The sequence below is a fragment of the Grus americana genome, chromosome 3 (genome assembly GCF_028858705.1).
Source record: "Grus americana isolate bGruAme1 chromosome 3, bGruAme1.mat, whole genome shotgun sequence".
Taxonomy (NCBI): Eukaryota; Metazoa; Chordata; class Aves; order Gruiformes; family Gruidae; genus Grus; species Grus americana.
In genome coordinates this window covers 103112164-103136082 of record NC_072854.1, presented here as the reverse complement: position 1 = coordinate 103136082, position 23919 = coordinate 103112164, and the positions used below count along the sequence as shown (strand labels likewise).

At 41.2% G+C, this 23919-nt stretch overlaps 1 protein-coding gene across 26 annotated transcripts in view; it reads left to right on the top strand.

Moving 5' to 3' along the window:
• Window positions 1-23919, top strand: part of ESRRG (estrogen related receptor gamma) — a 407282-nt gene that overhangs the window by 228995 nt on the left and 154368 nt on the right. Inside the window, exon 1 of one of the 26 annotated variants that reach the window (XM_054819008.1) lies at window positions 9934-10032. The exons of 22 other annotated variants lie outside the window; for them this stretch is intronic. Coding sequence is in view for 1 of the 4 variants with exons in the window: in XM_054818990.1 (XP_054674965.1) it covers window positions 12977-13032 (56 nt within the window). In the remaining 3 variants the exon portion in view is untranslated. Of the gene's footprint in view, window positions 1-9933; window positions 10033-12818; window positions 13037-13090; window positions 13110-23919 lie in introns of those variants that run through there. 3 more of the 26 variants (XM_054818990.1, XM_054819007.1, XM_054819006.1) reach the window with 3 other exon arrangements.

Below are 23919 nucleotides of genomic sequence, written 5' to 3'. Positions count from 1 at the left end.
TGCCTACAGGGCTCGTGAATTAGTTGAATTTCTAGTCTAATCCTTCTGGGTCAGATGTGTTGCTTACTCTACTCCAGAAGGGACAGGCTTGTAGAAGCCATCATGATAGGTATCTTCAAGATGTGATACGGTGGCATAAATTATGTGTGCAGTCAGCAAAGTGTCGTCTGCAACTTCTGTCCTCTTTTGTTTACAAGGGGGCAGAGGTAAGGGGTTATTTTCATTTGGATAGCTACGTAAGCCTATTAGATGACCTGATTTGAGATTTAGGCAGGCCTTGGAACTATCTGTGGAAAATGTTTTCCTTGGTTACTTTTCTTCTTAACTATCCAGCTACCGTATCTCTCTTCCATCCGTACTAGTTTGGTTTTTTTAATAAATCAACAGACACAAGTAGTTCCGACAGTGTAGTAGTATGTGACACCTCATAATATCTCTAAAACTAAAGTCTAGAAAAATGTTTTAAAATATTGACATGTTAGTAGCAATTATTTAGTTTTGTTCTATGTTTTCTTTTTATCATAGCAAGTTTAAGGACTAAATTTTGTTCCGCACTGCACCGTATGCACACACCTTGTATGAAGTTCGTTCATGCGCCTGCACAGTTGAGGGTAAAAAGTGATCTGTCACCTTGAAGGTATTTGAGGGATCTGCAGTGCTTTAGGAGGTATGATACCAGGACAATTGGTAGTTTCATACCGCCTTGGCAAGAAAGCCCTTTTCAGTGCTAAGGATAATAAAAGTTGGCTGTTCGCTCAGTAGCACTTGAAGAGGCAGTACGTACCCTCACCTCTCGCTCCAGCTCATGCAAAGGCAACAACGACAGACGGCAGCTTTTGAAGCATCAGTGCTAGTAAAATTAAAAACAACGGGCTGCTTTAAGGAGCTTCGTGTTTCCTTTGAATCCAAGTAAGCGTTCTGCATTCCTCACTGTCTCTGTGCTTAACTGCCTGTTTTTTTGGCAATAATAATATCATTTTACGTTAACGTGATGATATTCATGCCTGTAAATCTTCAAAACTGTGTGAGTGAGAAAAAGATAGAGAATTGCTACTCATTGCAACCACCTCTGGGGAGAAATTCAGCATTTGTTCAACAGCAAAGAATAACCTTACCTGGAAGTTCAGGACAATTAAAGTATAAGCTAGCAATGTAAAATTCAGTATGCTATGTAAACGTGTGTTGTGCTTTAGGATATACTAAGTAGGACAAAAAGACAGACGCCCTCCCACTCCCCTCTCCGTGCTTGCTGTCCGGATTACTTCCGTACATGCAAACAAACCTGTGGATAACCCCCTCCACAACGACGTTTCTTGAACTCCAGATTGTGCACACGAAGCCTGTTTTGTTACCCTCATCATTTGAGAGCGAGGGAGAGGGCCAAGACGACAGATACAATGTGTGCCTATATATGTGTGTGTGTGATGTCACCGAAAGCCAGCCTAAAGCCCAAGTGTCTATAGAGCTGTGTCGCTGTAATTTTTTTCTTGGTGTTTAAAGCCCTAGCCTGTATTATAACCGGCTTAAGTCCTGTCATAACGCAAGTTTGATCTGGAAGTTTCAGCTTGTGCAGGTTTTTTTAGTGTCGCTTCTAACTTTTAAATGAGAAGATATTAATTTTGAAGGAATTAGCTGGAAATTTCCTCATACTGCAATGAAATGGCATGAGTTAGCCAGACTAGCTGCTAAAGGTTTTCTAATGAAAATGAGGGTGATATGAAATTTCCCTGATAAAAGGATCTCTAGATTTCATCTGCTGTATTAAATACCAGCCTAAAAGGGACAGAGGGAGCCACAAACGGTTGACTGGATATTATCTACGTTTACATTCCAGGGACACTCCTTTACTTCTCTGTTACGGTCCAAACAAAGCCGGAAAATCTCGAGGGTTGGGACTGTTTTCTTCCTCGAAGCTGGCAAGCTCCTTAAAAGTGTCGATAGCTTTTTATTTTATTTTTTAATTTTTATTATTTTAACCGGTTCCTTTTCGGATACCGTGTGAGGGTTTCAGGTTTTGGTGTGGACAGGTGTTTGTGTGACTGCATTCCCCACAGGGGGTTGGGGGGGGGGGGGGCACCGGGAGGTGTTGAGTGCTGAATGTTAAGCTCGTTCCTTTGTATGGCTTAGAAATCTCTGTTGTCCAGAATTGTACAGATAAGGCAGACCCATTTGCTTCATTGTCAGGCAATGTAGCTGAATAGAAATGCAAATGTGACATAAGGGGACTGCGCTGGGGAGGCGTTTGCTGTTACCTACTGTAACAGTGCTCCTGGCTGTTGGAAAATTCCTGCAGAATCCAAGGGGTGGGTGTGTTTTCATTTTTTAAAAAATTTTTTTTTTCTTTTATAATTAGCTACAGGTTACAGGGAAGATTCTCCAAAAGAAAATGTATTTCTCTTGCAGATGCTTTTATTTTTATGCAGTGGAACGGCTCGGGTTTAACTCCCTTATCAAGAGCTGCATACACTGCCCAGACTAAATTGGGAGCATCTCCACACTGTTTGACAAATAGATTTTTTGTAAACTGATTTAGCCTTTTCATTGTTTGCATTTCATTATATAGCAGACTTCATGTCACAAAATCGGTATTCATTCAAAACAGAGAATTTAGAGATAGGACTGTAGCCAGATAAAAAAATATTGCACAGGTCAGGTCTATTAACCATAGAATAATAGCAAGTCAGTGATCCAAGGGGTAGTTCTTCTGCAGGGAAGGGCTAACATAACTGAGGTCAGGAGTCAGACCTCAGGACTTCAAATGTGGCTGTCGCCAGATTTACAAGTAAATCTACTGGGAAAACAGGGAAAATGAAGGGACCTTGCAGGATAAGGAAAAAGAAAGGCAGCCCAGCTCTTTCATCTTAAATCTCAGGCTTCTCAGTGGATGAAGAATAAAAGTCCGATTTGCTTAAGTGCTTCAGTTTATTCAGAAACTCTGAGTTGCATCTTCCAAAGCATGATTCAAGGATCTAACTCAATCAGGTTTAGAGAATTTATTTAGAAAAATAACATTAAAAGAGATCTGATTCTTGTTTTGCTGCCAAATTCATTATTGAATAAAGACCGTTAGCCTTCTGAAAATATGTGTACCAAATGCAAACAGTGCTAAAGAGTATAGATACGGCCTTTAATAAGCCTGGAGCAGTTTATGTTAATGCCTCAGGAGCAGATAATCTGAAGTTGGAGTAAACAGGTCAGTAGGAAGACCAAGTTGCAACTTTTCCTTTTGATATTTTGTTTCTAAAAGCCTTTCCAATTTTTTTTTTAAAGCCTATTGTTTCCCCGACAGCGTTAGAGAAATTATTGCCTGTCTGTTAACAGTCACGCTGTAATGGTTGCACGCGGACATTGCTTTAGATTTTCTTGGTATAACAGCTCCCTGCCGTCATCCTCGTGCCCATAAACCTGAGGTGTTTTGAACGTAGTCCTGGGCGGGTTCAAGGCAGGTAACAGCAAGGGTGTTCCCCTGGAACTCGCTAGTCCATTGGGTAGGATTGTTTGAACTCGGGTTCAGATAAGTCGTGACTGTGTTCTGCTGGGTTATCTGGTCGGTAAAGATACTGTAGTACGGTGTTGGTATTAGATCTGTTTTCTAGATGCGCAAAAATAGACGTACTCTCAGGAGGTAGTTAGGAATGTGTTCTACAGAGCTTTATGGAGGGGGGAGCGCTACTCAAGTTAGTGTGAATTTGTCTGAGAAAGGACTGTAAAATCTGGTTCCCGGGCGAGAATTAGTAAGGCACGTAACACGTTGTAACTTGGCGTGCTTTCAAATCAGCTCACCCAGAAGCTCCTTAAGTGGAGACGCAGGGACTTTGGAGGGACAAAATTAATGAAGTCGCTTCTAACTGGAATGAATGATGGAGCCATTCACTTCTGCATACACGCATTGGTGCACCTTACTTTTTTGCTACGTATTTTTTGTTTGTAATTATATGTAGATAACCAAGAGTTGATAATATAATACACGCATATGCACATCTACAGTAACTGAACCGAGTGTTTTGTGATACAAGTGTCTGAAGTGCAGTAAGTCTGAGGGCTGTGCTTTCTGGATCAATTCACCCCTTGAGTGCTTTAGCAGGAAAATACTGACTGACTCTGCTTAAAAGTCATACTGCTATTGGTTTATTCAGCATACTTGAATCAAACGATTTTTGCTTTTCCTTTTTTATCTGTGAAAGACAGAAATTTGTGTCATAGGCAAGTTAGACTAGATTTCTGGAAATGTAACACCTGAAGTTGGAGGCAGAACTGGTGGGAGAAAAGAACACTCCTATGAAAACCTTAGTTTTGCATGTTTCTTAAAACGGAAATTAGAATATAAATCCAAATTTGCAAGCACGTGAATTAAGCTGGAAGAGCGTATACATAATGTTTACACCTTAACCATTACACATGGAGCTAAATCTATTGATTTGAGATTGAATAATTGAATAGGGCTAACTGTCTGGTCAATAGGAGTGAAGCTGCTGTAGGACAGAAACAGGTGAGAACAGAAGACTTCAGCTGCAGAAGAATGTCATGATGATTATATTGTCTCATTTAATCATATTTACTAATACAGTCAGAAGAAGTTTTCATTGTAATAATGTAACACAGGCATTTCTGTTAATGTGTGATTCTTATGTATTAAAGATGTTAATATGATCCCGTTAAAGGTGAGTGTACAAGTCTACTAGAGATAGCAGGATTGTTGTGCTTGTATTGGTATATACTGACAGATTTTTGACTGATATTCTAGATCTTCCACCCACCACTAAGTGGGATATGAAAATAGGAGTGGCGAACAGCATCTCAGTGCAGCCTGATATGTTTTGTAAAGACTTCCTTCAAGACCATCAGATCTTTGACTTTCAGGTGGATGGAGCTGTAGGACCTGGGAAAAGAGCAACTGGTGGTGAATTCCACACTTTTTTGGAACAGCTGGAACCATACAGTTACCCACCTGGGAGCTGTATATCCATGACAACCTTTATTTCAAGTCTCTTCATATTAATGACTGGGGAAAAGTACAAGATGTGCTTAATATCTTCCTGTGGTTGGTTTATATGCATACTTGCGTGTTCAAGAAATCATTTGACCTGGAGTCTGAATATACAAAGTTTACAATATTAAGGGCTCAGTCAGCTGATATATGCATTTAAAAGAAGGCATGTATACAGAAAGAAAAATTAACAGTTACCACAGGGACAGATTTCAGTGGCCTTCTTTATGGAAGCCTCTACCTACTTTAGATCTGGGTGTCTCGAGATGAGTTAACGCAGCTTATTATAGAATCACAGAATGGTTTGAGTTGGAAGGGACCTTCAAGATCATCTAGTTCCAACCCCCCTGCCATGGTCAGGGACACCCTCTGCTAGACCACGTTGCCCAAAGCCCCATCCAACCTGGCCTTGAATACTTCCAGGGAGGGGACATCTGTAACTTCTCTGGGCAACCTGTTCCAGTGCCTCACCACCCTCATAGTGAAGAATTTCTTCCTTATATCTATTCTAAATCTGCCTTTCTTCAGCTTAAAGCCATTACCGCTTGTCCTATCACTACATGCCCTTGTAACCAGTTCTTCTCCAGCTTTCTTGTAGGCTCCCTTTGGGTACAGGAAGGCTGCAATATGGTTTCCCTGGAGCCTTCTCTTCTCCAGGCTGAACAACCCCAACTCTCTCAGCCTGTCCTCATAGGAGAGGTGCTCCAGCCCTCTGATCAGCTTCGTGGCTTCCTCTGGACTCGCTCCAACAGCTCCATGTCTTTCTTGTACTGGGGCCCCCACAGCTGGACGCAGTACTCCAGGTGGGGTCTCAACGAGAGCAGAGTAGAGGGGGAGGATCACCTCCCTCGACCTTATGGGGAGGAAGGATTTGTTTATGCTTGAGCATGTGAACTCAACCTTTGTTACCAGTTTTTTTTGAGTGTTTCAGAGCTGTTAATTTCCCACGGTGAAAGCGCTGATTCACCAGCACAGTCAGGTATTTCTGAGCTGAGGACATTTCATTAGTCTCATTTGTCTCCAGTATTAATTCCACGCCAAATTCTTGCTTCCCAGGTCAGTGAAATGTTAGGAGATAGAGAATCTCACCTTGATCTTGGAGAGAACAGTTACATACTTCTATATTACATTGAATTCTTCCTCAGTAGTTACGGATAACAAAAGTAGGACGCCCATGTGGAAAGTCCCCGCTTGACAAGCAAATAATATTTTTGTTTTCAGTGCTTAAAATAGATGCTTCCCTGCTTGTCGGTATTTATTGTAGCTAAACTGTTTATAATTTAGTGTTCTGTGCACCTTTAAAAAGTGCAACCCCTTTAATCTATTGTTTTAAAAAGCATGCATTAGATGTCAGACAACGTAAAGACAGCATGTGGAGATAACCCTGATGTAAGTGATGGTTCCAGTCATCTAGTGTATGGATAAAAGATTTCTGAGGCTATGTTCCTTGGCAGTTCAACATGATCTGGCTGTTTGTTAATCAGAGAACAGGAGAAGAACAAAGGAGGGAGCATAAAAATGTTGAAAAAAGTGTCGTGTGGCTAGAAGATGTACAGTGGGACAACTAATGCAGTGATAGGATTGGATAAAGCAGAGTCATGGAAATGATGAGCCATAGGAGGGTAAAATTTGCTTCACTTTGTTTCTTGTGACTTGAGTTTGTTGGTAAAGGGGATAACGTTTTGTATTCAGTCAGAGAGCATGTTCTGTAAATCTCTTCAGTTACCCGTTCCCTGGGTGTCGCAATAGATTAAGTCGCTGTGTGATGATATGACACCGCCATCACTCGTCTTCCTGGGATATTGCTGGAGGCAACAACAAACCTGTGTCTTTGGCACATGTGAAGGAATTTAGTGCTTGAGGGGTTAAATTACACAGGCTCCCCTGTGGATCAGCTTATGCTTGGACAGTAATAATAGCAATAACATTAATAATAAAAATGCCAGAGCAAAGGGAGTAGAGGGGGAGCAGGGGGAGAAAAAGGAAGAAGAGTGATGGAAGATGGGCTGGGACAGTTAGGGGGGAAGAAAAGGCAGGCTGGAGAGAGTGTGTTTTGTACAGCAGGTGTACTGGCTCCAAGTCAGATGTCGTAGGAGCCTCTGCGACATGCACATGCACAAATACACATTACAGGAGAATTGAGGATGGTTGGTGGCTCCACGCGTGCGTGTGTGCACTCGCGCTACGAGCCATGATATCCTAGGGCAGTGTAACAAGCAATTCATGTCAGCTCACAGTAAAGATTATTGGTGTTTTCACTGGGGAAATATTTATGCTCCATCTTCTTCTTCTTCTATTTTTAGCACTTGTGAGCTTGCAGTCAGGTAGAAGGGCTGGTGGGGGAGTGGGAAGAGACCCACTGAGGGACACGTCTCATCCCTCAATTAGATGGAGCTAAACCCCTAATCTTGCTTAGGAATAGCTGCTGATGCTAAGTTTTCTTCTTTCCCTTCTGGTTTGGTGGGATATTACATTTCACTGCAGTACAGGTGATAGAATAGGCTGTCAACTGGAATGTTTTGGTTCTAACAGAAAACACAAGCGCTTTTTAAGGAAGGTATTTTTTCATAGGTGGGGCTTCCAAAAAACCCTAGAGGTAATGTAAGTGCAGAATAATGTGGATTTTTTATTTTTTTTTAAATTCCTGGATAGAAAAGCCATCACAGGAAGGGACAGCAATTTATTGCATTGGGGGGGGGAAGAGAAATCTGAATTTGAATTTGTTCTCTTTTGGATTTGTTGTTTATCATCATAATCCTTCTAGTGAAAAGGGCTAATTTACTCTTTCTATAGGAATATTTTAAGTGTGATTATCATAATATCACAGCTGCTGAAAAGGTCTAAAATAGGACATTGACCTTGAACATGTTCCCGCGTTTAGTATGTGGTGCTTAACATTCAAGAAACAATATAACTGCAACTCATTTATTAATGTATAATCTCAAAATGTTAACTCTTGCTCTGTAAATACATGCCACAAGGATTGTAGGAAGCTTGCAGTATCCCATGAAGTACATGTGGTATTTTATCAGTGTAAATATGTATAAGATTTTCAAGATTTCTGCTGGGAATACTCCATAACTAAAGTAAGTTTTCCCTTTGGTACTGCACTAGTTTATGATTTAATTTTTACTGACATTCCACCAGTCATATTATTAGCTTCACAAAATGAAAGTGAAATAATCCTGTATTAATTAAACAGAGCAACCGAATTCCCTCAGTCATCTTATCCTTGGCTGTCTGAGACAGTAACGCGCTTCGGCTTCTCTGAAGAAACTTAGACTAAAAAAAGAGCTTGGGGTAATAGTGAGATATCCATATTGAAGTGCGTGCCTGAATTATCTTCAGGGACTAGACCTTTTTTGGTGGGTGACAGGCAATGTGCGTGCGGCTCCTTTTCTTTTTCTTTCTTTTTTGTCAGAGGCTTCGGAAAAGGTGTTTCGTCAAGAGAATAACTTTCATTTATAGCAATGTGAACGCTTTCTATTCTGTACCGGTGAAGGCAGTCATTTAAATACCCACGCCCGTGCCCTTGAAAATAAAACGAGGAGAAAATATGGAGTGTTTATTTGAGACCAGATGAATTGAATGTAGTTCAGTAACATGGTAAGGCAATTGCTGTTATTTCACGGAGACATTTTTTATATGCTGGAACTGAGCATAGCAGCAAAAGCTAAAAGCCTTGCTCTGCGTACTTGTGAATGCACTCCGGAAAAGTTCTACGAAGCGCTCCCAGATCATGTTATATGAACCTTTTTCCCTAAGATCAAAACAAGGAGCAATTAATGCTAAATACAGATTGAAGTAGCAGATGGTTTTAAAGTAATAACCTGCTACGGTTTCTCCAGCTATGTACAGAGAGGCAAGCAGAATTTGGAACTTTTGCAGCGTTTGGGTTTTTTTTAACTCATTAGCGGTACATCCAGGGATGCACCAAGTGCCTTCCAGCGAGAAGCGCAAAAGACCAGTAGACAGTGACAGTATTGTTCCAACATTGATCTCGCTGTAGCGTAGCGCATCCGAGTCGTGTTTCTTTAAATTAGTGACTGCAAATAAAGAGAAAAATCACATATTTGATGACGCTTTGATATTTATTTCAAACTCTCTAACAACATGATATTTTCTGGCTAGACTTTGAATAAGGTGCCATCGCGTATGGCAAATTTCCATCTAAAGTAACCGTATACTTGTTTTCAAATAAATTCTCAGCAGCTAACAGGCTCTTTCATATTCTTGCTCCTTCCCAGATGGCTTGGGCTTGTTGCTCCTTTTGGTAAAGGCACATTTGACACAATTCACCACGCGGCTTCTGTGAAGTGCCACTGAATCTTACTTCTTCGGTTGCCTTGAGGTAGTTGTGTTTTAAGAATCTGGCTGTTTGGATGCCTTGAAATGTCTACAGTATTTAAATGTGGATGCTTAAAGTTGTACTGTTCAGCACACAGGAAAAATTATATGCACAGAGAGACATGGAAATGTAGGTGCTGCTCAGTAATGCCCCTTGACTGGTGCAGGCACTCATGATGATTTTTTCCTTCCCCTCTCTGATTCCATTACCACTGTTTTGTATAGACTCCTTGTGGTAAGATTTTGCACTGTACGTTTTGATAAGTTAGTGCAGATGTGTGTTTGCATGCATGTTCTTATTCTATATCCCCTGATAAAATTCAGTAAACTGATACCCGTTTTGCCTTTTTTCTTTCCCCTACTATTTTTATTTAGTTCTACAGAAAAGCTTGAGAAGATGAAGCTACGTTTAGCCCTAGTTTATTTGCTGCTGTAATCTCTTCCTTATCTTTTTTTTTTCCCCCCTCCCCCAAACTGATCGGTAACTGTGAAACCCAAGTTCAAGAATGTAGTTGGAATTCCAGGCCCTGGTCTGGTGGAGGTGACACTTTCAGTCCCCGGGGGGGTGGAGGGGGGGGAGAAGCCAACTGCTTTGTTTATCAACATGCAAAGTGCAGCGCTGTATTTCTGGTTCTCCAAGAAGCAGCACTGGCAGGGAAGAGAGCCACTTGCTTGGATGAGAGATGGTTGATAGAAAGGTACTGATGGTTCACAGGGGGAGAGGAAAATGTATTATTTGGGGGTGTAGAGGAGGGTGGGGGACGACAAGCCAACAAGGTAGCGAACATGAAAAGGAGGGCTTACGAGGAAGACAGACCGTGGCAGAAGGAGAGAGACCATCATGTTTCAGCACCTGAATATAAATATATAATCTTAGGAGATAATGAACAAAAGTAGAAATCAAGCTAACCTGTGCTTTGGTAAGTTTCAAAATGGATCAGCTGTCATGTTTTAAGGAGGGTGTGTTCAGGGAACTTAATACAGAAAAGTGACCGTATTAAATTACTCGTGTATAGGGATTCTTTATGGGTGATTTTTAAATAAGAAAACACGTACACATGAAATGATCTGAAGGAATTTTAGCAGAAAGATATTGAAAAATAGCAATTTTGGGTATAAATCTATAAACAAACACTCAGAGACATGCAGTACAAACAATATATTTGTATTTTCATGCTTTGCCAATGTGCACGTGTAAATCAGTTTGTAGGAACTGTATTTTGGGTTTACATAGTAATACAGATACCTGTACATAAAGACATCATATTCAAGTTCTGATTTGATTCCAAAATCGACCTTTATCAAATTGTTATTTAAAGAGGGCCTTCTAATACTGTAACATGATTAAATGCCTCTCATTTTAAAATTTGATTAAAAACTGATATTTTTTTTCTCTCTGATATTTCTAAAGAGTGCTTGGATTTTATATTTCAGAGCTTTTTAATTCACTGCTCACAAGCGAATTTACATCTTAATTACAGAGTTCACATTTAACAATATAGACAGCATAATGCTACTGGTAATTAAGCTTTTACTACCTGCTTTTATACAGTAGTCAGAGCTGTAGTTTTGCTCTGTGAGTTCTGATTCCTAAACTGGCATATATCTGTACCAGGTTTGTAGGAAGCAGGCCCAGCCTTCACATAAGGTTAAATGCATAACACTGGAATCTCTCTGCTGTAAACACACCAACGTGTCTACTGAACTTATCCATTTTGTAGTTGAGTTCTGTTGCTGCATTTATTTGGTAAAATGCTGTGAAACAGATTTGGAGATGGCATTCGCGTTCCTATTTGTGAATGATACTAATGCATTCTGAGGGTGTGCACTGATTTGTTTTGATCTAAAAGATTGCTGTTTGCACCACGTTAGGGCTCCAGTCAAAAAATATTTTGTAAGAGTTGAGCTGAATTATAAACAATTATGGTCTTTCCAGTTGTTTGTTTTGGTTTTGTTGGGGTGTTTGGGTTTTTTTTTTCTTTTCTTTTCTTTTTTTCCTCGCCCCCCCCCCCCCCCCCCCCCCGGAAATAGCCTGCATCAGTTTTCACTGGTAGGGGTGGAAACATTTTGATCCTGGAAAATAAGTATGCTGTCTTAGTTGTAATATTAAGTAAAAAACAGTAGCTTTTGAGAGGAAAAAAAATGCGCCCCTAATTCATTACTGATCCTTTCAAAACGAGGTGTGTGAGTGTTTCAGTGCAAACAGTGTCTCTAAATTTGAGTATGGTTGTTTTCTTGGAACAAGTTTAATCAGGGACCTTTCATACAACAGAGATGAGAATGCTGAGCTGGCTCTAAGCAGTGGTTTGCTGGAATGGGGGGCTTGGTGATGTTTATGCAGGCATGCACGCAGGGCTGTGCATTTCTTTCCCTTTTAGTTTGGTAAAATCTACTTTACAAAAACCCCAATCCCAAAACACTGGGCAGGTCTGTGCGCACTCCCAGATTTACTCTGCAGACCTACGACAGCGCTGTCCTTATCTTGTTAAAATGAGGCAGGCTGAGTTTAGTCCACTATAATCCCTTCACAGTTACAGAAGAAATTGATCAGTTCTGGAGCTTTTCTGTCTCTTCACTATAGCTAAATATACACCTCTAAACATCTAAATATTCGCACAGGGGCATACACCTTAAACAGACCCATGTTAAGACGTGGCTAACCTGTATGTGAACACACACACACCTGCGTATGCTCCCAGTTGCACCCGTGCTGTTAAACAAATGGGTTGGAGTGCTAGTTTTGTTAGGAATGTCCCTTTTTAGAAAGTACAAAATTACAAAATGAGGCTTTTTAATTTTTAAATAGAGAATTATACATTTATATACGTTTACATATATAATCTATATATATTATACATAACAAAACACCAGCCCGCCTCCCCGCAGCAACTCGAATGACAATGAAAAGTTGAGTTACCCAGAAGCTTCGGCAGGCTGCATTTGGTGTTATTATTATCTATTTTTTCCCCGGCGCCGAGCAGTTCCAAAGGTTAGGGAAGCGGCCGTCAGGAAAGCGCGCCGGGAGCCGAGCCCGGCCGGCCCCAACCGCCACAGCGAAGCGCCGCAACCGGCAACGGGCAGCGCGAACTTCATCCTCTATACCTTGACGCGCGATCCTTTGCGACCTTAACCGGGAGCCTGCCGAGGTACCTGCCGAACTGCGCCTGAAGTTCGAGCCGGCCTCCCCGCGGCCGGCAGGGGAAGGGAGAGGAAGGGAGGGGAGGGGAAGGGAGCCCCGGGCGGGCGGGCCGGCCGGCCGCCGGCGGCGCGGACATGTCTGCGGGCTCTGCCCCGGCCGCCGCCGCCGCCTCAGGCCGCTCCCCCGTCCCCACCCCTTTACCTGCCGCGCGGGCCGCGCGCCGGGCCGCCCCGGCGCCCCTGGCGCCTGATTGGCCGCTGCCCCACCAATCGGCCGTCCCCCCGGGCCGGGGGGACTGCATATGTAAAGCCCTACTTCATATTCATGAGCTCCGAGCGGGGCTTTAAGTCCTTGATTAGGCGCGCGGGCGAGCTTTTGGTCCCAACTGGCCGCGCCTGCCGCCGCCGCCTCGCCCGGAGAGCACTCGTGCCAAGTGCGCCGCGCTCGGCCACGGAAACTTTGATTTACCGCGGGGGCGCACGAAGAATGGTCGCCGGGCGCACATGGATTCGGTAGAACTTTGCCTGCCGGAGCCGCTCTCCCTGCACTACGAGGAAGAGTAGGTACCGCTCCCCGCCCCCACCCCACCGCCGCCGCCTGCCCCAAAACATGACAGGCGCCTAGACGCCGCTGCAGGTAACGCTGTGCCGGGGCCGCGGGCGTGAGCCGTCGCGGGCGCGTCGGGCCCGGCCCGGCCCGGGGCACTGCGCGGCGGCTGCGCGCCGGGGGAGGCGGGCGGGAGGCAGGCGCCCGGCAGCGGGGCGCTCCGCGCCGGGGAGGAGCGGTGCTGTCGGCGGGCGAGCGCCCGGCCCCGCTGCTTGCCCCGGCGCTTGCAGTCTGACAGGTGCGCCGGCTCCCCTCTCCGCTCCGGCTCGGAGGCGGCGGCGGGCGGGAGGGAGCCCGCGTGCCGCTGGGGCGACGGTTGGGAGCGGCCGGCCGCCGCGCTGCCCTGAGGTAACGGCCGCCCTGCCGGGGGGCGCCGCTCTGGACGGGCAGCGTGAGCGACCGGGGGGGGGTGTGTGTGTGTGTTCTGTACTTCGCGGGGGTCCGTGCCGCACGGCGTGGCCCTCTGCTCCTGCTTTTCCCTACGAAATACTTTTTAACGAGCCGCAGTTCTTGGCTGGCACTTATTAGCTACCTGGCGGAGTGTCTCCGGCGAAAAGCCTGGCGCCCAAACAAAACCAGGCGGTCTGGGGCTGACGAGTGGCTCCTGAACTTGATTTCAGCCCGCAGCCGGGATTAAATATTAGTATATCACGGGAGCTGTCACCGATTCATTTTTCTTTATGTCGAGCCACTTACGTAGCCGTGCCTTCGCGTTACGCTGAGGGTGACAGCAACACCGAAGAAAAAACCCAAGCTAATAGCCAGCATCGCCCTAGACGCAGTCTGTGGAAAGGCTGTACTGCGAGGTGACAGTGTATTATAGGTAGATGCCCACTAGCTGTCCTTACTGCCTGCATATTGCATTGCTATTTGTAATTAAGCCAGCGATGAAAAGTGAATTGCGGTGATTGCATATGGGTAGAAATAACACTGAAAGTAACAAATAGCCTGGCTCGCAGGAATACAATTTGGGAAGGGGAAGCAGGGAAACCCACTGTAATGTTCCGGGATAAATAAAATAAACAGAGGTAGGATGCCCTCTCAGATGTGGTTTATAGGTCACTGCACTGTGAGCTGCTGTATGGTGTAAGATAGCTTCATAAACGTAAGAATGCAATTTCCACAGCTTTTACTAACAGTGACACGTTTCTTTATAAAATATGTAAAAAGACAATAAGTTTGTGGGGGTTTTTGTGGCTATTCCCCCCCCCCCCCACAAAGGAGCTTTCTTGAATTTACCTTCTTACAGCTAATTTGAATGATTAGTTTAGATAAGCCTCTTAGAATAGATGCATTTAAATGAAATCGGGGCACATGTCTTTTTGGCTCTGGTGCAAGATTCAAACTAATTTTTTTCTTCCTCTTTGGCTCAATTAAAAGTCGTCTTAAAACACTCCCAATATATTGTCTGGGCGTAAGGTTTGAGGCATGTGTGGTTGAGTGGACACAGAGAAATAACTAACGTTCAGAAACATATCTGCTTCTCTGTCTCAATAAGACCTAGAGTTTTACACATTATTAATGTGCATAGTAATTGTATTTTGGCTATATATTGTCACATGTGTATGCACATACAAGCATAAGGATGTACAAAATAAATATAGCAGTTTCTGCAGTTCTCATGTTATGGATGAGGGCAGAGAGGATTCGAGCTAAAAATTGTCCGAACATTTTGGGAGTGCACAGACATCTGTCTGACCGTCACTAGGTATGCTTTGATTTTAAGGCAGAGCATGTTAAAGAATGCAATAACTTAAAGCCAGCTGCAACCTTGGCTTTGTGCTTTTTCAGCAATAACAATAACACTAATAATTACTAATAGTTAATAAGGTAACAGATGCAATAAATGTATCTGCTCATTTTGACATATGTGTCAGTTTAATCATTCTAAATGAATCAGTGTGTTCATAACATGAAATCTCCTTCAACCTCTGATTAAAATGTAACGTTGACTAAAGGATTATAGAGCGGACTTAATTTTACTGACTGTTTTAACAGTTGTCACAGCTGTTGGAAGAAGGAAAGGCAATTGAAACACTCCAAAAAAAAAAAAGGGGGGGGGAAGGTGGAAATGGGACTAGTTTAGTAAATTTAAACATGATCTCTGAATGCCAAACACAGAAAACTGAGGAGATTTGTAACTCCAGAAAGCTTCTGTGCACTATGTATGTTTGCCCTTTGTGGCTCACTCTGTTTCATTAATTTGAACCCTCAGCAGTTTTATCCATTTAAAATGTGCAACAGCATTTAAACGTGAAACAAATTCAGCTGTTAACAGCGTGCATGGATTTTCGTCTTACAATGCAACACATAAATTGCACAGATGACAAGAAATAAAGATTGTGTAGAATGGCTGTAACGTTTAAAAAGTGGATGTAGGCGTCACATCGTGTGAATACTTCAGTGCAATGATGGTCGGTGTACGCATTTTATATTTTTCTAACCATTCTCATGTCGCGACGTGGGAATGGTCTGTGGAGTTGCCGTGCAAGTCTGTCTGGGTTGTGTTTGTGTACGGATGAATGTAAGTGCGTGTTTACTCATATGTATCAGCATGTAAATACGTATGTTTGTGTGTGTGTGCGCGTGCACGGCATGAGGTGATTATATGCTAAACATAAAAGAGTTTATCTCAATTGCACTCTTCGTTAAAATATTTTGGTATAGCTGCTAATTCCCAAAGAATTTATTTTAGAAGTGCCTTTCATTTGGAAAGGGAGGAGAGAGGTGGACTGAAGAACGCTTCTTTGTGAAGTGGAAGCAGCACTTGATTCCACTCCACTGTTTCTCCAGGCTGTGGAGATCTTTAACCTCATGCATTTGTCTTATTAGATAGCTATTTAAAGTTGTGACTAAGAAATAAAGCCCAAAGTTAATATTAAATTCAAGTGTCTCCAGGCCTCCGTACACGTACCCAGCGTGTAATGTGGCACGCAGCTCTGTGTGGTGAAGGCAGCCCCCCAGTGTGGCTGAGTGAACAGACTCTGCCTGTGTTCTCCCCTTGGGCAGCAGGCAGGCCTCGGTCCCTTCTTCCTTCTCTCTTTCCCGGTCGTAGGTTTCTGCTTTTTTGGTTTTGATAGACTGCTGGCAAGTTTTTAAATCCTGCAGAAAGTATAAACGGTTTGTGCTGAAATGCCCGTCTGACAGCTTTTCATTTACTGGGGCTTGCCCCTCTTTTAGTGTTGGTTGCTCATTTTAATGTGTTTATGGTTGTGCTCTTTTATTTACTGAGCCTGGTGCGTTGCAGCGGTAATTAACCCGTGTTATTAGCAAAGCCCTTGTGGATATCCATTAATTCTCTTGAATGGTTGATCATTTTTTCTGTACTTTTTCCCCATTTTTTCCTAAGGCACGCTGTCCTTTTTCTAACAGTCCTTAAGCTTTAACATTTCCTACAAATTTCTTTTTAAACTGAGGCAGGTAGAAGGGCACCATCCCCATAGTTCCATAATAAAGAATAACTATTGTCTTAACAAACTGTTTTCAAAGATGCTAATGGGAAGCAAAACAACTGGGAGAATCTGTAGGGAACAATTTATTTAATTATTATTTTTCAAAACACATGCTTAATGATAAGAAGAGAGATAAGAATTTCCTTAGCCTTTTTTAATTTTTTTTTCATGTGTAGCTGCATTAGCTGTTCCGAATATTTTAGTGTTCATATTTTAATCAGATTTCAACTTAGTTAATAGCACTTTGGGCATTTAAAAAATATTGAGCCAGCAGAAAAATACTTGTGCTTGCACTGCTGAGAAAAGATAAGGGCCGCCTCATTAGCCAACCCTACTTTTGCAATTAATTTCAAATACATGGTGCTATTCATCAAATACAGAAGGTAACTTGTCTATGATAATATTTAACAATACTTGAAGCCTACTTTGCTTAGAGTAGCTAAAAAGTATGATATGTCTATTCTCACAGATACGTCAGTTCGTATACTATGCTGCTATTTCTGTATGTTACAGAGTGAAATTATGATAGAAGAATTATGGTATAAAATATGAATTATTTATAAGTGACATGATTATTCATTTTACGGAATGTTTTTAAAGGACTGACCCTTGACCTGCAGGGAGGTTGCTTGCACCCCTGTGGAAGTGTAAGTAGGAATAAAAAACCCAGTTATTTGAACCTTTCAAGGAAGTATCTCAAATAATGATTTTTTTGCTTAGGATAACTGAAATGCATAGGATAAGTAGGAAAAAAAAATATGAGAGGAACTCTTGCTCCTATTGAAGCTTAAAGTAGCCTCTGTCTGTAAGATAAGCTTTGCTATGAATTCTTCATAGCAAATTCATGGAGGGAAGAAACAATAAAATGTTGATCCGTTACAAGTGCATATGAGCCTCACGCTACCAAGCTCTCTAGAGGAAATCTGTGATTATGCCGGGCCAGTTTGTTCAGTTTTTATCTCTTTTACATCCACTGGCCTTGTATTAAATTGTCATTGTCCTAAAGCACATGAGAGAGAAATGAATTGCATTTCTCGACATGCTCTGACAGTGAAATATTTAGCCTCTCTGTCTCCGATCATACTCATATGTATGTTTGATAGTGCAGGGATGACACCAACAGTCGCTGCAGCTTGATGTTCCACTTATTACATGTTCTCTTGTATTTCGTATATCCTCTTTTACTTTTAGGGTTGATTTAGGTAATCATACATGCATACAGTCATATCTGTAGTAGTGTGTGTATGTGTGGTTTTATGTTTTATATATTTGCATTTTACGTGGAAACCTTCTGTCTATGCACAGCAAGTTTTGAGTTCAAATACATATGTATCTATGCATGTGTGTGTGTTCCAGGTATATAGCATATTCCTTATGCAGTTTGTGCAATGTACATCTATTGTTGTGTGTACGCACACAGGCATGTATACAGTAAGTATATGCAGAGCTATATAACTTCCTTTTATGCAGTTGCTTGGCAAAAACCTGCTGCTTTTATGTGTTTATTTTTTTCCCTTATCCTTGAGAAGAGAGCTGGTGAGCAATGTAGATAAAATATTTGCACCTGATTTTATATCAGATTCTCCATGTAATCTAGCATTTTCTGCATTTGTACTCACAGTTTTGCTTTCAAAAGATGCTGTATTTTTTGATAAAAATTTCCTCTTCCAAGTAATTTACATGACTAATATTTATTCATATTCCTGTAAGTTTTGGCTCTCAATCAGAGAACTGCTTTTTCAGCTACATGTGTCCTTGGACACACAGTTATGTTTACACCTAAAGAATATAATTATTTTTAGAGGAGGAAGCCTCCTACATGCGGTTGTTAATATAAATCATGATGTCCTCAGACAAAAATATAAAATACACATTCCATTTTAATGGTCCTTAGTCCTAACCAAAAATCCTATGATTTTTTTGTTACTATTTGCTTGTCCAGAAGTAAAAATACTGTGAAACATTAAAGAAAAATGTTAAACTGAATTATGTACTGCTATTTCAGATAGTATTACTTAATTGTTATTTTTAAAGATTTTGTTTTGCCTTTTCAGTAGCACTTCGGAGAGTAACTTGGGTAGATACGGTAGAATGTTGCCTTTTGACATGTATGTCTTGTGAAACAATTTATGTATTTGCTATGTTACAGAAGCTTTAAATCTCTTGGGTTTGTTTACATAATGCTTGTAATGTTTTTCAATTAATTTGTACTTCCTTCAAACAAAGAAAGGCTTTTCGCTATTCCTTAATATAGCACGTTTGCATTAAAGGGAATCTTGTCTAATTTCTAATTATCTTCCCCTTTTAAGGAGCAAAGCTTTTTAATCAGAGCATCATTTCCCACTTCTTTTAAAATGGAATTTTTTTTTTTTCTTGCTTCAACTTCCTAGACTTGCTAGGAAAAATCTCTATTAACATCCTAATGAAAGTTAGAGCGGTATAAGTACTTTTACAGAGTGTTAAGACAAGCATATGCTCTTTTTCTTTACTGCTGAATGTTTAATTCTTACCGTGGGTCACCATTCTGAATTTGTATGAAATCTAGATGGAATTTTCTGATTTAGATCAAAATAGTTGACAAGGCAAACCAAAAAAATACTATTAGAAATATAAATCTCATATTTTTCATGATACTAACACAGAACATTAAGCATGAAATTGGAGAAGGGTCTCCATATACCGCAGAAAGTTAGTGTGTCGGAGTGCATGAAATAGAGGTTCCTTTTCCTTGGTCTAATCAAGCCACTTGTAATATCCTTGTACAGAATTGTGCATGTTTGTTTATATGATAACCAACTGAAATACGATGAGTTACCTATATGCACGTGAGAATAGTCTAAATACATCCTTTTATCATATATTGAAAATTATATTCCCTTTCCCTGAGTAAAACCTCTTTGCAGATTTAAGCTGCAGTCTTTATGTGGGAGGGCAGATTCTCTTAAAGGGTTGTGTTCTGAAACCAAACTTTAAGATAAAGTGATTTGCGGTTTTTTAGGTTATTACTCTGTAGGTCAGCATGGATGTCTCTTACTCCTCTGTATCTTTTCATGTTGCTATAAGTGAAAAAAACTGCACATCTCCTTTTCATCATTTTGATTGGAACTACATACCATATGTAATGTGTTTTGGCAGCACTTACCTAGCCAAAGAAAACAAATTAATATTAGCCATGCTGAGGGGTGTCAGAAGTATCACAGATGTGTCGATTTAGCTTTGCTCCATCACACACTCTTTCCTTAAACAACTGGTCAAGCTGTCGCAAAATGTAGCGTTGGCTACAGCAAGATTCTAATAGGTGTGATCAGAGATTGATGGCTTTGGCAAGTTAGAATGAGAAGATGATGTGGAGTTGCTGTTGCTTGTTTTGAATGGCCTGAGAAAAACAAACAAAAGCCAAAAAAAAAAAGGATTTTTTTTTTTAAAAAAAGTAAAAATATAATTAAAAAAATGTAAGCCAGCTTCCGCCCACCCCCCAAGCCAGCTAGATATTAAACAATTTAAAGTCCTGCAGATGTAGAGATACTGGCAAGTGTAATGTAAAAGTCTATCTAAAATGTAGTGCTGACTGATTCCTGAGCATTTCTGAAATTCCTTCCCATATAAAGGTGCCAGGACCAGTGGGGAAAGGAGGAGGTGGATTGTTTTATTCAGTCCGTCCTTATCCATGATATTGCTGCTCTTTTCCCCTTTTCCCCTATTTCTGGGTTTGTTTCTAGAGCTATTTTTGGAAGAAACTTTTTTTAATCTCACCATGAATATTTTTAAGGAAATACAAGATGGGAAAGTCTAATAAAGAACAATAGTTAACAAAATGGTGAAATCATACTCTTTTATGTACTCTTAGCTGTGCTCTTAGAATAGCCAGTTACTGGCAGTTTGTGTAATTCTCCATATATTGAAAAATGCAACAGAGAGAAAAGATCAAGCAATTTTCTATGTATTCTTTATTTACTTCTGTCTTCGAATTGGCTGCAGGACTTGGTTTCTGTCTTTTCAGAGGATGAGTGCTGGTGTCCTTTTATGTTTAAGTTGGTATTTTCTTGGTCAGATGGACTGTGATATGCTCAGTTGACAAGTATTAAGGCTAAAATAGTTTTCAGAGGAATTAATTTCAGAAAGTCTGTGAGGTTTTCTTTAACATGATTATTTTACCCTTCAAAAAAAAAAAAAGAAAAAACATCTAGTAAAGTAAAGGCTAAAACTCATGTGTCATCTTAAAACCAAACAGATTTAGAGTGTGTTTCCAAAAGCAAAGGCACGTGGATTGCTAGCAAAATAATATTTGGAGAATGGTAAAATTCTTACAGCAAAAAGTGGATTTTTTTTTTCACTGCGGTAGTTTAATGTTCCGTGAATGCAAGATTTCCTCTACTAAATTATATTCACTTTTCCAGCAGTGAAAGAATTCCCTGGCAATGTTCTGATAGCAGCCGTTAACGTAGTGGGACAGATTAGATGTTTTGAAGTGGCACGAAATGCCATGTCTTTAACCAACTGTTCCCGTAAAGGGGTGAGAATCGGATTCCCAATAACTGAGTAACGCTCACGGGCACCCCATCGTTCTTCTCACGGGAGCTGCTTGGGGCCAGTTGGTGCTGGGTGATATTTAAAGAGCTGAGCAGCCGCTGTCGGTGGCTGACATTAGTATGAATGACACCTGTCCCATCAATCACCAGGCCGCAGTGTCACAGATGGAGAAACAACAATCGGCTGAATTACCCGGCACTGCACACTTGGCTTAATTCGGCTCATTGTTCTCCTACAAATCTCGAGGATGGCTCGTTCTGCGCCGGGAGTCCAGACAGAAGCACAAGATGGGCTCAGGTGGTGGCACGTGCCTGCCCTTTGCTGCTCCATCAGAGGTAGTCAGCAAAAGGCTGTCAGGGGTGGGGGCGGTGGGAAGGGGCACTCCACGCGGGGACCGACGCTTCAGCTTCTAAAGAAGGCTGTAATTAATCAAGAGCTGAAACTCAGGATTTCTCCCAGCGTTCCAGAACTTTTCATTTAGCTAGCCAAAAGCGCCCAGCGCACAGCCAGGTTAACGTTTAACTCTTCAAATACTACCTTGTAGCTGTCATTCTGAGAAGAACGAAGGGGGGATTCTGCACGTGTTTCCCATGGCGGTGCAGTAAGCAAAATCCTCAAAGCCGTGGCCCTTCTGAAGTAGTAGATCTTTTATTATTCCTCAGTAGTTAGCACTGAAAATTCACTATCTGAGACACTGAATGAAAAGGAGAGTCGCTGAGAGGCTTTTTTGGAGGGGAGTGTCGTGGTTTTGGTTTTGTGGTGAGTCTCTTAATTTTAATACCGGATGAAGATTGGATCATGAAAAATCCCGGTCTTGTTTGGACAAGACCAGTAAAGGTATTTAAATGCCTTCAGATGCTGTAACCATTTCCCTTTCTTTCTTTCTTTCTTTTCTCTCGCTCCTTGCAAATCAGAGGCAATTCCTGGAGAACAGGAGAATAAAATAAACAAAAAACCAAATAGAAATTATTTCCCTGCTTTTAAGTCTTGTGTCAGGTATGCTTTGAATGCATTTGAATCCTACTGCTTGCATGCTCTTTTCCAAGTAGCACCAGGTAAATATCTGTGAAATACTGAGATGGAAGTGATCATTATTACTTCATAAAATTTTTCCCTCTTCCTGCCCGCCCCCCCATCCCTTTTGTCTTACATGCTACAAGAGTGGCTGTATTTTTGTTGTAAGCTAATTCACTGCTGGTTTTTTTGTTACAACTGATGTCGAGCAGAAAACCTGTAGCATGCCAGAAACAGGCTACGGTATATTGAAGACACAGCTTATGTTTGATTGTGTGTAAATACAGTTAGTTAGTTGGGTTTATCTGATAGCCTGGCAGAAAGAGAGAGGAGCAGTACAAACTGTTTTCAGTAACTGTGCTGTTCATACACCTGATAAGATTGAGAGTGCTTTCGAACTACTGATATGCTTTGAATAAGAAAAGAATAATCACATCCACTGGCACCGGCTTATCGGGAATGAAGTAAAATGCCAGCACTTTTACATTAGCAAAAGTAAATGTTTTAGACACTTTGGGCCTTTTTTCCATTTAAATTAAATAGCAGGGTGCTTTTGAGTGTGCTGTAATGAATGGAAGGATTTATTACCTTGACAAAATTACAGGTGAATATGTTGAGAGAGGAGTCCTCGGCAACAATAACAGCTCTTTTGATAAGTGGCTACATCTATTCATGCTTTTGGTACAGAAATTCAGTAATTTTATCCTCTCTTGCTCTATGAAGTGCAGCGGCAAACTTAAAATGTGCAGTTCTTCGTAGTGTAACATGCTTGTGCGTTTTGTACTATCCTGGCAACACATTTGAAATTCAGCATGTAACACAACTGTTCATAAAATAATGCTTGATCATTTACTAGTATGTCCTCTGCCTTCGGTTGCTGTGTATTTTCGTGTTCGAAAAAGAATATGTCTCAGAGCCTTTGCTGGGAAGGCAAGGTATGATTCATCATTAACTTACCCCAGCAGGCATGAAGCATGCTCAGATGCACTATTATCTTCTCAAAGTTTACTGATTTTTATACCTTTTTTTTTTTAATTATTATTTCCAGATCCTTTTTCTTTCACATGCCTACAATTAATTTTGGGATATTCAAATTTGATGAATGATAGTGCAAGAGCAGATTTGATTGATTTTGGATTATTATTGATTACTGTCAATGAGATCACTGTGACACTCTGAAATCAATGGTATGTGATTAAACCAAGGCACCACTGTTCTATACGTTAGGCAGCAGTGGGGAATTTAGGAACTGAATGTTCACAAGCTATAAATTGAGAAAATGTTCAGATTTAAATAGCCCTTTGTTTGGCATTTACTCACCAAAATATGTTTCTTGGGAAAGTTAGTTTTCCCAAGTGCAGGCTTTCAGTAAAAGAAAGGTCATTGATTTAAGGTTTATTAAATTTTAGCTAAAAACAACTGGCTCCATTTGGGTGTAAAATAATTTAAGTACTTACTGCAGGCAACCTTCATGCTTTAGAGCTGTTGCTCAAAGGTTTCATTCTTCTATGAAGATGTCAACTGTAAATATAAAAATGCATCACTGAAAATGTAATGGTTTAAAGATTCAAACTGAAATAAAAATTCCTGCCTGGGGAAAGCACTATAATCAAAATAAAGTAGTCTTAACTTTTTTTTTCTGTGGAGGCCATACTTGAAAAGAGCGCTTGAAGGCAGCAGGTAGCGAGGTTGGTAGGGAATGCCAATTTTTTTGTATTTATTTATTTATTCTCCCTCACAGCTGATGCTAGCCTAGCTTTGGAATCAGCAATACACGCCAGCCACTGATACAAGACAATATGTAAGCCACTGCTGCTTCTGAAACGAGGTATTCTGGCATTTAA